The sequence below is a fragment of the Acanthochromis polyacanthus genome, chromosome 5 (genome assembly GCF_021347895.1).
Source record: "Acanthochromis polyacanthus isolate Apoly-LR-REF ecotype Palm Island chromosome 5, KAUST_Apoly_ChrSc, whole genome shotgun sequence".
NCBI lineage: Eukaryota > Metazoa > Chordata > Actinopteri > Pomacentridae > Acanthochromis > Acanthochromis polyacanthus.
In genome coordinates this window covers 18,692,277-18,708,218 of record NC_067117.1, presented here as the reverse complement: position 1 = coordinate 18,708,218, position 15,942 = coordinate 18,692,277, and the positions used below count along the sequence as shown (strand labels likewise).

The 15,942-nt window shown below is 41.4% G+C and overlaps 2 protein-coding genes across 2 annotated transcripts; one reads left to right on the top strand and one right to left on the bottom strand.

Moving 5' to 3' along the window:
- Positions 1-51: 51 nt before the first annotated feature.
- Positions 52-2,466, top strand: cdab (cytidine deaminase b). The gene is made up of 4 exons (XM_022201424.2): positions 52-289; positions 1,078-1,189; positions 1,581-1,638; positions 1,943-2,466. Exons 1-4 carry the CDS (start codon positions 103-105, stop codon positions 2,081-2,083), a joined length of 498 nt encoding a protein of 165 aa, XP_022057116.1. The 5' UTR covers positions 52-102; the 3' UTR covers positions 2,084-2,466.
- dnajc16l (DnaJ (Hsp40) homolog, subfamily C, member 16 like) lies at positions 2,421-15,502 on the bottom strand. Its single transcript, XM_022201422.2, has 15 exons — positions 15,051-15,502; positions 14,805-14,871; positions 14,478-14,623; positions 13,847-14,022; positions 11,346-11,530; positions 11,015-11,119; positions 10,543-10,701; positions 10,277-10,407; positions 9,763-9,940; positions 9,406-9,588; positions 9,218-9,294; positions 8,867-8,947; positions 6,206-6,295; positions 4,544-4,714; positions 2,421-4,332 (listed from the first exon to the last, which is right to left on the bottom strand). The coding sequence occupies exons 1-15, from the start codon at positions 15,236-15,238 to the stop codon at positions 3,843-3,845; spliced, it is 2,427 nt and encodes an 808-aa protein (XP_022057114.1). The 5' UTR covers positions 15,239-15,502; the 3' UTR covers positions 2,421-3,842.
- Positions 15,503-15,942: the final 440 nt, after the last annotated feature.

Sequence of the window (15,942 nt, the reverse complement as noted above, 5' to 3'; positions counted from 1 at the left end):
GCACCCTCTCCCCATTCCCTCTGCCCCATCCACATTTAAAGCTGGGCCACAATAGACTCTTTCAATGACTCAAAAACAACCTTACAGAAGCCAAGAGCAAGAATGGACACAGCCAAATCTAGCAGGGAGGTGATGCATATTAAGGACCTTGGCTCCAGCCACTTGTCCCAAGAAGCAGTCCAAGAACTGATTCTTCAGTCTAAGGAGGCAAAGAAACAAGCCTATTGTCCCTACAGCAAATTCAGAGTGGGAGCTGCTCTCCTGACCCACGACAACTGTGTGTTTACAGGTGAGTTAAATGTGAAACTTTGTGTCTTGATGATTGAAAAGAGCTTTAGGAAAACATAATCAGACTTCTTGAGAATAAGTCAATCCTCAAAAAAGGATAGTTCAAGTGCACTACACTGAAAGCAGAGTAGACACAAGAGCTACAGGATTATGTAACTTTTGTTTGAGTCAAGTCTATTCTTGCTCCATTTGCTTTTGGAAGAAATGAGACATGTTAGAGAATTTCATTAGTATGATGAAGCTTTCAAAATACAATACAGGAACATGTTTTCATTTTGGTACATTATGTTAATGATTACCTGACAGTTCACATAATCGGACTCAGACTATAGGTTTATATTTAACATGTCGCTTTACAGCTGATGGTCATTAAATCATCACTAAAACTTGTGATCAGTCCTGTTGACTGAATCAAATTGCATTTCTCTGGATGGACAAATCTTAACGTCCCCATGAGCTGAAGTGACCTTTTGTCACTGCATCAGTTGCGTCAACACCACTGTACATACTGTCAGAGATGTCAAGTCACTGTCAACAGAAAAGTAAACACACAACTGTCCTGCCAGTGTGTTGTACAAGGCGAAGCAAGTCACGTGTCCCTCAGTAGAAATGTCTGGGGGACAAATAGCCTGCAAACAGCTGAGTGCAAAGACCTATTGAGTAACTATTTGGTTAGGCCAGAGGAAGTAAATAGGCAGCCCTTTAAAAAGCAGAAAGCCCCCCCCCTCCCTTTTAGCACATGTACAGTTCTTTGCATTTATTCCATGTCTGTACTTGTGTCTCTGGCAGGCTGCAATGTGGAGAACGCATGCAACAATCTGGGAGTGTGTGCTGAAAGGACTGCCATCTCAAAAGCAGTGTCAGAAGGCTACAGAAGTTTCAAGGCTATTGCAATTGCCAGGTAGTGTCAATTTCTTACAACACACACTGCAATCTGGAAAGTTTTCTGTATTTCTTAAGACACCGACATCCACCTTGACCTTGCACAGTCAACACTTGACAAGCCATGACTCACTTCCCATTGCGTTCCTTTTTGCACGTAAACGAAACTGACTCAGGCCAGTGCTTCTGTGACGCAGCAATCAACACACTGCACCTGAATGAGCTTGTGATGATATTTGTATTATCTGTGAAAACTGAGTAGAACAGATCATACAGAGGCTAAAAAGCCTTTGGTTTTAACTTAAATACATTTCCCAAGATGTAGACATGAGCCACATGAGCACCTAACTGTTTGCCTCTACAGGTCTTTTGCTTTCTCTGCTACATTCTTCCTCATGTGTTCTTTGCAGTGACATGATTGACCGATTCATTTCCCCATGTGGCGGCTGCAGGCAGGTCATGAGAGAGGTATTATCTCTGCTCGTCTTGCTTTAGTGCAATTTTTAAAAGGGATTTATCACTTTTCAGCGGCAAGAGTTTCCAGCTCTCCGTTTAGGAGAGTGTAAGTTTATTTTAGTTGGACTTAGTCATTCTAAGAAACAGGTGGTGGACAATATTTATACCGTTTTGTACTTGCCTGGGTAACACATTAGCAGGTGCTAGTTTCCTATAAACAAGAAGCTCTGAGTCTGACACTTCAATATCCTGTGTGCTCTCAGTGTGAGAGTTTAGTTACTATTATTACTTTCTTTCTTTGATTCTCTTTTCACAGTTTGGATCAAACTGGGATGTGTACCTGACAAAGCCTGATGGCCAGTACAAGAAGACAACTGTGGACGAGCTGCTGCCCATCTCCTTCAGCCCTGAAGACATGTCCATGAAGAAGGTGTTTGACATGCCTAATGATTACTAAGTCTGTATACTAGTACAAAAACGCATACAAGTAGTGGCTGCTGGAGCCACCACGACATCTACTGTGTTTAATGTACGTGCTAAACACATGCTCACGATGTTTTCATTTATGGCAAATACTTGTTCTTGTATTATCTGCTAATTGTTAACAATGTCATATTTAAATTTACCCTATCCACGCTGAAATATTAATGAATGCAAAGTCTGTAAATTAATCTTGAAAATTCATTAGTGAGCTATCTATGTACTTTATTATACTCAACAATGTTCAGTTGTAGACAAAATGTATGTACTAGTTTAAAGAACCATGAGGGAAAATTACAAAGCACCAACACAGGTCAAACTTATCCACACATTTTAATAAATAAACAGCTTTAAAAAGGAGTTTCTTTTAATAGTTACATTTCATTTCTTACAGTTAGATTTGGACATAAAGGAAGTTCAAAGGACACACAAGAAAAAAAAATAGTACTTTCAGTTGCAGTACACTGCAACCATTATTTGTGAAGCAGCAAATTATTAAATTACAGGGAAAGGGGGATACAAGAGAGGAGGTGAAATGTAGAGAATGCCAGTGTAAATTCACTACTCATTTATTAGTGATTTTTGGTCTACTAACTCCATGCATTAACATTTTCTGTTGCTTATGGGCACAGACTTAAAAATGGTAAGTATAATGTCACTGGATTTATTGTTTTTCCCTGATTCGGAAAACTGACAAGACCTTAAAAAAAAAAGTCAAAATTTGCCCCAAACAAGAAGTTAGAAACAAGGCAAAAAGGCAGATTTCAATTTCCAAGTACCACTAAGTACCCAAAATGATATTCAGTTTCATCTGATTTTGCTCACAGCATATTTAAATCCCTAAACGGAACATAAGCAACATATGGCAACTTCAACTGAGCAGAAAAACATAAAAGAAAAAAAAAATCAAGTAAGCGGTATTCGGTTGATTTCTGTTTACTATGCCGTGCAAATTCTCTTTGTCTTTATGCTTGGAAGCATACAGAAAGAAAACATTTGTCTATAAATTCAGTGCAACAGGCTCAGTCTGCAAGCCATTATTAACCTGCTTTTAAAGAAAACTCACGTGGAGAACTGACCACGAGAAGCAGAATTCACCATCAGTGACATGTAATCCTGAACTGTATAGAGAGCTGTCAGCTGTAATGATATATTCAGGCTTGACACTAGATGTTTTATGTGGTTGAACGTAGTGAATGGAGCAAATAAATACAGTAAAAAAGATTTTTCTATGCTGTATGATGTCACCTAATGAATGCATAGAGGCAGCAGTTAAAGGAGAGGATAATCACACATAGACCCGGTGTTAATCTGAAGCGCTCACACATGCATGGCACACGGAGCAAACAGCAGCAGACGTCTGTGCCATGATGCATACCAACTGTATGTGGATGTCAATGTGGACAAATAGAGCAATATGAAAATTTACATTATGCAATCGCAACACTCCGTTGGAAGGTGTTGTTGCTTGCTAAGAACACCCACCAGCTGTACGTGTGCGAGGCTTGACTGTGTATATATGTGTTGACTTCTTTAAATAATCAATATCCATCTGCGCAACACAAACGGATAAAATAAGACATTCTGTAAACAGGCTGCAATAGTTCAGTGGCAACCTTAACTGCAAAAGAAAACCTAAATAGTTATTTGGAAACTGCAACGATGCTCTGCAGTTTCGTGCTAAAGTAATTAATCAGGAGGAAAGACCACACAGTGTACCTTTTCTTACTTTGACCTCAGCTCTCTGTGAAGGAGTTGGTGGTGGTATCATCAAGCATTGGCCATGCAGGGACATGTAATCTAGGCAGGGTACCCTCCATCAGCCTCTCCATCCACAGTCCCAGCCTGTCAAGCTTGTGATGGACTTCTATGTGGGTGGCCCTGCTGGAGCCCCTCTTGGATCCGGCCCTGTCCTCCCTGGAATGGGATCGGGATCGAGAGTGGGAGCTAGATCTGGACCTGGAGCGAGACTTTCTCCTGTCAGAGGAGAACGAGGTCTCAGACGACGAGTCGTTGGGATCGTCCCCTGTGAAGACGGGTCTAAAGATGCAAAAATATTTCTTATAGCCATTGAGGGCCAGGACATGGCCGGAGTAGTCTGAAGACTCCTCATCATCATCGGAGTGGCTCTCACTCCATGCAGCTTCACTGGCTGAGCGAAGGAGTGACGGCATCCAGTGACGGTGTTTATCAGCGTTCAGGAAGGAGAAGTGGAGGGTCTGAGTCCTGCAGGTAGGAGGCCAAGGGGTTTAGGATCAATACATGGAAATAAGTGCCATCAGGGGATCATGGTAGACCATATAAATACTAAAGCACATAATCTTAATATTACTCCATGACTTAGCTCAATGGCTATTTTACATGTAAAGAGGCCTCCATTTAAGATATGCACAAATAAATAAACAAAACGTCCAAAACACTGAATGTTAAGACTTACCCAGAGAAAGAAAAAACTTCCTTGGCAAATTTCCTGAGTAAAGCATTCTTGGAAATATTAGTGAGCACCAGTACAACGTTGATGTGGCCGGGCCTCAGTTTCACCAGGTTACTGGTGTATGTGATGTCTGTTAGCTCTGTCACTTCAACAAAGTCTTTTTTCGGAGGACGGCTGCATGAACCCGTTAGAAAGACAGACAGAGACAAAGTTAACAGGGTAGCAAAGAAAAGTGTGAATTATGTTTCTGTGGATTATGAATTTAGACCATAACAGCTAGAGATAATGTCCTATGTGAAGCCAAAAAACTGTTCTGAAAACACACAGGACTCTGAGGTGTATCCACACAGCTGCTTTTTTCTTTTTTCAAATGTCCACCTGGCGATGTGAAACGTGCAAAAGTAAAAAACCCACAATGTTTAGCTGCTTACGAAACTACATCATGTTTTATATAAATAAACTTATATAATATGATCTGGCTACAGTTGGATCTGTTGTACGTTAGTGGGATGCCTAATCTGTATATCTCTGGATTGCCACTAACAGAAGAAATCGCCAAAACAATTAATGAATAAATTATGTAAAACATGCCGTGTGTATAAACTCAGGTTAATTGCAAGAACAATATGTTGTATCTGCAGCAGATAAAGTTAATTTACTTCAGTAATCCTGGATAAAACCAGCTACATCCATACATCCATCCTCTATACACCACTTTATCCTCATTAGGGTCGCGGGGGGTGCTGGAGCCTATCTCAGCTGACTCGGGCGAAGGCAGGGGACACCCAGGACAGGTCGCCAGTCTGTCGCAGGGCTACATACACAGACGAACAATCACACTCGCATTCACACCTACGGGCAATTTAGAGTGATCAATTAACCTCAGCATATTTTTGGACTGTGGGAGGAAGCCGGAGTACCCGGAGAAAACCCACGCATGCTCAGGGAGAACATGCAAACTCCATGCAGAAAGATCCCAGGCCCACCCCGAGATTCGAACCAGGGATCTTCTTGCTGCAAGGCGAAAGTGCTAACCACTACGCCACTGAGCAGCCTAAAACCAGCTACATGTCCAAAAATATTGACGTATGAACTTGACTAATTTGTTAATCTGAAGGGTGGCTCAGATGAGTGCTGAAAGACAACTGAGACTTCATGAATCTGAAATATTGCATAACAAATAAATTGAATTAAAGCAAAGATGTGGTATAAAAGTCAAAATCTATGCATGATAGCAAAGCACCGTGCAACAGCCAGTTGTCCCATATCATGGTCTATTGGATGCCTGTTGGTTCTCTGGCAAGCCTTTATTACAATTCTGTACCTTCTCTTTTTGGAAGTTTGGACTGTATTGGTCTGAGGAAGGAATATTTTAAAAACACTACACTACTGGGTCCTTTGTAATTATCAAACAAATCACAATCCCCACATTGTCCTGTCAGTTCAATAAAAAGCCAGTGAACTGCAAAATGCGTTTTAAAAACTATCATTCAGACAGCTGTTTCCTACGGACCAGCTTCCCAAAAAGAAAAAAATGATGAGTGTCTCCCATGGAAGATGAGAGTAAAATGTCCATATGAGACACGTTGTGGTTGCTGATCTGTTAAAAACTTTGGTCAAGGTATTCTGTTTCCCCCTTGTGCTTGTACAATGGTACTACATTACCTTGAGGTATTGGCTCTGCTTGAGGCATCATCCTCTGTCTGTGGCTGCTCCTTTGGCTTTGGTTTTCGGGGTTTGCTCTCACCTGGCTCACTGAAAATACAGAAAGAAAGGAAATCATCAGTGTGAGCACCAAAAGCTCTGACTCCACTTTTAGTCAGTGTTAATCAGACTGTGTTTGATGTAAGTGGAGTCAAAATCAAGAAAAAGCAGGTACAATTTCAAAATAAAGAATTAAAGCTGCAAGCAGCGTTGAACGGGTCCTCGCACTCTTGCTGGTCGGTGAATCCACGCATGTCCAACAGGCGATGCTGCGACCGAGAGTGTATTTCAGTTAATGGATGTGATGAGTGTCACCTCTCACACACAGTTAATGTGTGAGAGAGGTGACTCTGATCACACATGTAAAGTTTCAGCCAGATTGGAGCATGTAGAGGCTAGTTATATAGCATTTGTTGCCCATCCACCAGGTGGCGCTGCGACCGAGAGTGTATATTGCTCTATGGACGTGATCAGGATTGGACTGTGATTAAACGTGCAAAGTCTGATTCAGATTGGAGGATGCAGAGGATACTTACACAGCAGTTGATGTTTCATGAGGAAGGACCAAAATTCTGGAGGCCGCCATGGCCACACCCTTTGGCTTGCGAGGGAACTTTAAATAACTTTTGATCATGATGTTATGTTGTATATACTGATCAAATTTGAGCTCTCCTTTGTTCTCAAAAATGAAAAAAAAATGCAAAATTTGTCCAATTAATTCAAAATGGCAGACTTCCTGTTGGGTTTAGGGGATTGCTCCAAGAGGCTTTTTTGTGCGTCCTGATGTGCTCTATATGCCGCCACAATTTTGTGGACGTAGGTGAAACATACTGCGAGGGCTGTTCATTAAAAATACAGCAGGGGGCACTATAGCACTTGTAGTGCTGAGATGCATACAGTGTCTTTCCTTTAACTGACTGTGATGTGTGTGGTGATTTTGGTGAGGTTATAAGTATTGCTAACCTGTCATAAAGCACTTTGTTTATCAGATTAACACTGCATTGCCATGGCAACAGTGTTGTATGAAACATCAAAATTTTCACATTGTGGCATGGTCATGGCATGACGACTCAGCGGACCAATTTTCAGAATTATATTACAAAGTTTTGAGCAATGGGATGTGTAAATGTAATGCCTAAATGTCCTGTTACCAATAGGTGGCGCTATGACTATTTCCAAATTTATGAGTGTGGATGTCTTCAGAGTGGTCCTGGTGTCCAGTACATGAAGTTTGGGACAGATAAGATCTTTTGCAGCTGAGATATGAACACTTAAATTTTCATGGCGAAACATCAAACTTTGCCGCACCGCCACAGACACGCCTTTTTATGACATGTCACCATTTTTTCTGGGATTCATCATCAATGTGTTCAGGCTTATGTCACCACATCTGAGGTGAATCTGGCCAACGGGCTTACTATAGAACATGAATGTTTAAAAAATGTCAAAGTCCTGATACCACAAAGTGGCGCTGTGACTGTGGATGAATTTTGCTGTATGGATGTGATCAGTGCAAGTCTCTGATCATACATGTAAAGTTTCTTTCAGACTGGAGCATGTTCAGGAGAATTGCACAGCATTTCCTGTTTCATGGCGAAGGATCAAATTTCTACAGGCCGCCACGACCACACCCTTTGACTATGGAGGAAGATTTTAATAACTTTTTTCAGGAAGGCCTGCTGTATGGACTGGCAAAATTTCAGATCGCTAAGACTTTTCCCCCTAGGAGGAGTTCATCATAGATTTTGTACAGTTAACGCATGATGGCGCACTTCCTGTTGGGTTTAGAGCATGGCTGTGATTGACTTTTTTGTGTTTCCTGATGTGCTGCATATGCCTCCCAAGTTTTGTAGCTCTAGACCAAATGTCCTCTGAGTTGACCTAATACCACTTTTTAAAATTTTGTAGGGCTTGCTATGGAGCCATTTTGTCACACACCTCCACATGCCCTAAAAAATGTTAAATTTTTCGCCAGTTCTGATGTGTGTGCAAATTTTCATGACTTTTCGAGCATGATCAGGCCCTGAAAAATGCAGTTGTTTTGGCATAATAATAATAATAATAATAAAGAAAAAACTCTAGCATTCCAATAGGGTCCTTCGGCACTCTCGGTGCTCGGACCCTACAAAGTAACACATTTCAATTGTAGATCTTGAAGTATCAGTAAGTTTAAGAAGATTTAATTAACCCCACGAATCCCAAAACCCACCAGTAGGTTTAAAAGACATACATATTTTTTCAAATCGTCAAAACCACATAACCATAAGTACAAACTGTAAAATCAGAAAGAATCATTAATTTTCTCCTCTCTGGTAGTCCTTGGACTACTTATTTATATGTGAGCAAATCTAACCTTAAAATAACTATCTTTCATTATACATCTCTCATTTTATAATTTGCCAAAAATAAACCATTTCATGTAAGCAAATACTGCAAAAATATAAAAACTGAAAAACAAATTAAAATAAAAAGAGGTGCAGCAAAAAATTAGCCCACAGTGAGCTAAAATATGACAGAAGCAAAGAAAACCCAGAAACTGCTTGAGGTTCAGAGGGTTTCAGGTCAAATGTTTAAGCATTTGATGAAAACTCCTGGGCTGGAAAGCTGTCCTGCGTCTCTCACCTGAATGCCTGAATGATGACGGTGCCAAAAAGAATGAAGAGAGCTGAGAAGATCAAGGACAGGATGGGCATCATCTCTCGCCTTGAAAAAATAAATAACGCTTGTTGTTATTGAAAAATGCACAAGAAAACAGAAAGCACAGCTTGCAGTCTTCATTTTGCCATCACACCTGTGATGGGACACATTAGTGAAGTATGTACACAGCCTCCACAAAGTACACTTTTGATCTTAATGCAGAGGCATGATTCAGCTTTTGAGCCGATTTCAAAAATAACAGCAAAAAGCATTGCATGATACTCTCTCTCTCTTTGCATAAAATTCTGCAGGCATCCTTGGTGAATATTGTCTTACCAGTTTGAGTAGAGAAGGTCATCATAGATTTGAACGATATAATCATAAGCAGCATTCATCCACTGAATAATAAAAATCTGGGGTCGAAAAAGAAGGACAAAAACATTCCAGTTAAAACAAGTTCACCCTCAGATGAATGTGTCCAGATCTGTGCAGAACCAGCCTGGTGTGTGTCTGCAGTGACTTACTGGAGCCATCTCGTTGTTGAGTTCTGGCAAGGTGGCATCTGAGGTCAGATAGGTGGGATCTTTCTGAAGGAGCTCCAGCTGCTCATGGAGGAGATACTTGTCTTCTTCACTGCCGTTCCAGCCTCCACTCACAGAGCGAAACAAGACCTTACCAGCCTGACTCCGCCTCTCGAGAATCACCACCTGTCAGTGTTATTAAAGAGCCCTTTTACTGCAAACCGAGGCAATGCAGAATTTTACTGCACATTTCCGTAATCTGACACAGACAAAACCTGATACAGCCTCCATTTCTGTGTGTTCTGGTTTGAAATAACGGTATAAATAGTCTGTTTCACTGTGTTTCACTTGACCCCTGACCTGAGGTGAGAGTACAGCCTGGTTGTGGAGCAGTGCCTGACAAAGAGGCTGCTGATGACGCTGGTAGACGTACGCAAACCGCAGCACATCTTTTCTGTTAGCTGTGGCGAAGTCCAAGAAGGCCTTATTTCCCGGAAGGAAAGCTTGGTCCTCCCCTGTGATTAGCAGCACACAGTACCTACAAACGGTACACAGCCAGTTCACCTGCTGCAGCACTTTCTTATGCATAAATACACACAATTCACTGTGAGAGCCACTATGATGCCTGTCCAACTATTCTGTTTGGATTTCAGCTTCTTACAGTTGTCATGTGTTGGTAAAAATGTAATTCAACATCTCTTAATCTGGGTTTGGCGTATTTTTCTTTTATATCACTTACGCAGAAGTGGACAAAAAGAGAGAGGGGCAAGGAAGATGCCTCGTTGGATTAAGTCTAATTACGCAAGAGGTCAATTTAAGCATAAATATTAAGTCCATGAACATTGGCTACTACTCTGCTCGCAAAATGTCTCACTTTCTCCGTCGATGGAACTGCTTTACAGGACACAGCTCATCGAAAAGCTGCTGGCTGACCAATCGTGGCACCTGCAGGAACTTGTTATTGGAGACAAACTCATCCATGATCTGTCGTTTCATTCCTCTGGCCTAAGACAGAGAGAATGTTAAAAGGGTGTGAATCTGTTAAATCTAGTCAACGTGTTCTGCTGCAACAGGAGAGAATGTTTAATCACTACCACGATAAGACCAGAAGATTTAGGCTGCAGGCTTTGCAGGGCGTACCTGAATGATGTCAACAGGCTTCTCTGTGTCCTCCTTAAACAGCAGCATGGTGGGAGCATATGTGTTTATGTTGAATATGCGCAGGAGGCGAGCGTTGTGCGTTTCGCCCTGGTCCACAAAGCCGAAGCGCACATAGTTTCTGAAGGCGAACGCTGTTAACTGGAGAGTAAAACAGGAAGATGAGAGCTCTCCAAAAGTAAACACAACAAAGATTTCAAAGAAAAAAATGATGGCCGCTTTAATTATATGACAACATATTGGTTGAAACTGTGCAATTAAATGCAATACAGGAGGACATATATTAACATATTAGTAAACCAAAATATTGTTTCTCGCCCTGTAGTTGCAGTTGGAGTCTTATTTGGTCTCGTGTTTTAGGGGAAAACAATTCCTCAGCTTCATATCTCTGAATATTAGCCAGCTAAAAACAAAAGCCTGCTTAAATCCATGTGTATACCAGTACATCCCTTACCTTATAGAGGAGAGGAACGATGGGGATTTGGTCAAACAAGAGAAGGCTGGGCTTATTTTCCACATGCCAGCTATCAAGAAAAGTCCTGTAGTTGTTATCGGTAATCTGGAAAAACGATACATATTAGCTATATTCTTGCTAAATTAAACTGTAGTCTACTATCTGAATAGCAATTTTATTAACCACCACAAACCAGTTTGTAAATGGTCCATCATAATCAGTACACACAATTTACAGTTTAGAAGCAATCACCAATTCATAACGTCTATGGGAAACATCTGCCTTGAAATCAACTAATGATAGAAAACATGAAGAGCAATATATTTGTCACCTTCTCCACCAGTTTCTGGGGCAGCAGATCTTCAACAAACTGCCGCAGGTGCTCCCGAACCACAGCCTGATGGAAGAAGGTCACCCTTCCGTTCACAAGCCCGATGATGGACGGAGCACGGTGAGCTCCCAGCTGGTTGGCAAGGCGACGCTCATAGCCCAGGTCCACAATGCCAATGCCCACACCTGGTTAAACAATAACAGAAGTCTGCTATTCCACCTAGCACATCAATTGCAAAAATTAAAAACGGAACTTCAAACAGAATTGGTAGAACGGTGCAATTGCAGTAATTTTGGACGACAATAGTTCCGATAAACATAGAGAGCTGTATTCCAGAGATGGCCATCAGAACATGAATGTGGAAGAAAATGTGGTTAAAGCTCTCAATATTTACATTAAGAACGGATTCAAGTGATGTAAGTGAATTTTGTTTTAGGGATGGATTCTCACTTTTATTAAATAGCCACTGTGAAGGTCTGGGGAAAAAAAAGATATTCCTGAAGTCTATAAGAGGAACCTTGGAAATCAGTGAACGACTGCCTGATGACAGCGTTCATACAAGATGCATAAATGTGTTTTTAGTGTCTCAAAGAATCCTGTGTATCCTCGCCACTGTAAAAACCACAGCAACAGAGAAAATAGACCAAAGCCTGGATTTGGAAATTACTATAGAAAACAGCATTGAAACAAGTTTTGTTGTTTTGATTTTGAACACTTTGCATTTGAGATGTGCACAATATCTCACTTAAAGCTGCTGTCCAGAGTTTCCGTTTGTTTTCAATTTATGTATCATTTTTTAACAAAGCTTAAATGTGTTAGTCTAGTTCGATACTATAATATAAAGTTAGTATGACGCGATATGAAAATTTATTCCTGAGCTCCGCCTTCCTCTCATAGACCCCCATGTTATTCCAAAAAGCGCCGGTTGCTGCCGACCAATCAAGTTCGAGCTTCAGCTTTGTCATGCTGTCAATCAACGGTTACGCGCACAGCAAGCAAGCCCATGCAGAGGTGGGCAAGCTACGCACTACGCAACCGCGCGCACATTTGTTTTGCTTGTGGAGGAGCTGAGAGAGCATCAGGGCTCAGCAACTTCCAGAAAAGTTACCAATCCCACGACTTGTCAGGCCAAGAGCCTGCAGGACGTTTTTTGGCTCGGGGTGCTCGCGTCGCTCCCCGACCACGGCCTCCATAGCCCGCCTGACGGCTTCGTTTAGATGCCGTGGTCGGGGTGCTCGCCTCGCTCCCCTACCACGGCCTCCATAGCCCGCCTGACAGCTTCGTTTAGATGCCCGACCTCTGGAGGAAGATGTTGGGGCGTCTGGGACATACTCTCCGTCAGAGGAGTCATGCAATTCTGAACTCTAGATAGGAATAAATAAACAATGTAACACATATACACGCGTAAATGCACTAAGTTTGATAAACAACGTCATCGAGAGGGATACACGAGTGTAATCACATATTGAAACTTTACTCGTTCGTCCTAGCAAATTCATGTTATTTTGGTATTAGGACAAGTTAGACTCAATACAGCATTCTAACGTAATTCCTTTATTATTTACTAAATGTACTAAATGTAGAAGAGTGGAAAACAGCAAAACAGGCAAGATGCTGCAGCACTCCGGGCACTTCTCTCTTGTACTGCGCGCGTGCACAAATAAAGGGGCGAAATCAGAGGGAGGGAGGGTGGGACCAACAGTGTTTTGGGAGACGCTGCGATTCAAACTCCGGACAGCAGCTTTAAAGCTAAATGTATCAATATTTTATTTGAGTAGTGGTTCAAATTACTTTTTGAAATGCGAAGGTGTCGCTTTGAATAACACACCCAGAGAAATCACCACATGACTCTGTCCCAAGCAGCTTTTTAGTATCTTTGAGTCGCTTGTTTTGTTTTTAAAGTCTGTAATTGTGGTGTATTTCCTGTCACAGCAGGCAGCTGTTTTCCATGCAAAATGCTCTAAAAAAAAACTATAAGCCGCTACTAAGCACTTAGCTGCAGGCAAACTTTGCAAAGAATTAACAATGTGGACAAATTCATTGTGCAAAAGAAATAGAATTATCTTTTGTGATTTGATGAAATGGAAGCTAAACTGAATGTAAATATTGGATTAAAGGCACAGTAAAGTTCAATAAGATTTATAAATATGTGAGAAATTCTACCAGCACAGGCCACTTAACTATTACAGACTAACAGTGCTTTTAATTAGCAGAATTACCTTTCAACTATTCATCTCTGGCACCAGATAAGTATTATAGAGGGTTAAATTTCTTCCTTGGCTTTACACTTTGTTCCAAGAAACCAAGAAGAACAAATCGACCCCAATGAATAATTCAAGAAATGGCAGGCTCTCTGTAAAGCATCTCCACACTAGGAGTTAGATTTGTCCTAATGACCTCCAATTGTGCAAACATCAACCTAATGTTGTGATGCTTTCAAGAAAACCAGCCCATACTCTGAGTGTGTCAAACTGATGGGAGACTCGTGAAAACAGTCTTACCCAGAGGCTCCAGTTCCTGCACCGTCTCTTTCCACACAGGCTCAATATGAATGCATGCAAAGCACCACTCAGAGGTCACTTTGATTAGGTACGGCCTCTTGTGGCTGTCTGGAAGGACGTCGCTGTTAAACTGTGCATGGTGAAGCATGTACTTGCTGTCTGCAAAGTCTCTGGACCTGGAGGAGGGTTGAGAGCGAAATATAGAGGGTATTTTAGACCTAATTTGCAGGCTGCAGCCAAAAAATGGTCTGAGAGAAAACTGAAAAATCTCAAATCTGTTTACTACTTTTGTTGAGAGGCAGAGATCCTTCTCAAATGCAACATTAAAAAAAACCCTACGCCTAACAAGAAAATCTCATTTTCAAAGAGGATAATGTGCTTTTCTTGTTCAAATATGTCAAAGAAGCTAATATTTCGCTGGAATGTATTCATGACTGTCACTCACAAAACTACAATATATGCTTTGATATTATTGCAATTATTGTCAGTGTCCAAAGGCAAACACAAGTAAGAGCACAAATTACACCACGTTTTATGGTCCACAAACAGAAAAATTCTGAGAAAAACATATTTATGACCAATCTAATTGGCAGATGAGTCAGAAGAAGGGGCCTGTTTGAACATAAGCTACCTTGGAAAATGGAAAAACGACTCATCGAAGTAGAAGCTGTTGTGGAAGCTCCGGAAACCGTGGTGCTGCGAGTGTCCGAAAGGTTGGTTTTCATCCATCTGTCCGTAGCGGTCAAAGTTGGACCTTCGCTCCTCATTGGACAGAATCTGTGCACAAAGGAGAATAAAAAGCAGAAGGAAGACAACTTTGACATTAATGTTATAATGTGAGAAAGAGATCATGATAGAGAAAGTGAAACTGATCAGAGGGAATGGAAGACTGTTTGACATGACAGCTGCGTTTACATAAAATATAGCAAATGATCTGTTATGATGCATTTACACTGACCTCGTAAGACTTAGAAATCTTGATGAACATGTCCTCAGCTTTAGGGTCCTTGTTCTTATCCGGGTGCCTAAAAAAAGCCCATGGGTGACATCATTCATCACTACTAGGTTCAGGGAGGGTTCAGAAAAGACCCTCGGTACAAAATTTTGAATTAGACCAGCTTGTGATTTTGATAGGTGATAAACTAGCAGCAGTTCAGGGGTCAGATGCGTCCTGCTGGCTGTCTGCTGCTACTCAGTAACTCACCATTCCCTGGCAAGGCTCTTGTATGCCCTTTTGATCTCTGCTTGACTAGCACTCCTGCTGACACCCAGGATTTTATAGGGGTCATATTCAGAGGCTGATTTCGCCATGTGCACACTCAAAATGAGCAGAAATATGGCGAGTAAAGCCGGACATGTCCGAGGATCTCGGCTGCGGCTCCGAACCGTCATCGTCTGCTGCTGTCCTCGTCCAACGTTAACGTCAGCTAGCCAGCTACCGTGCTGTCCGGTAAACTAATGCTACACAGCTACCCGGTAACAGACGAATATACCAAGTTACGAGCTTACATGGTCGGGTCTGTTAACTGCTACAATACCAAGTTGGAGTACAGACGACATGCCAGTGTTTTAATACGACGAGGCCATTATTTTACTAGCAAATGATGGACATTAGCAACCGTTCGTATCATGCTAGCAATGAAACACAGAGCTTCCTGTTATAGATTTCAAAATAAAAGCCTGAGCGCCCTTTCTCAATCTGTACTGCAATTGTAAAAATATACCTCAACAGAAATGTGCAGTTAATTAGTACTGCAGTAATTTTTCGACCTATTGAAGATAACAAGAGCACCACAGAAATATACAGTATTTAAAGTGTGCCTGTGACAGATTTTCCAACAAGCCTTTATGTGAACATATACACTGAAAATGAATGAATGTAGCATGTATATTCTAGCTAGAATAAGGTCAAATTTGTTCAGATGTGCACATTTCTGTCGAGACAATCAACTGGTCACAAATTCTTAACCAGTGAGTAAATCCACAAACAAGTTAGGTGTCGCTTTAAAGGACAATGAGAGTGTGACCAGTATATAGAAACATTCCATCTGCCACTAGTCAGAGTAGTGTCTGTGGTCACGCTAAGTGATCTCTCT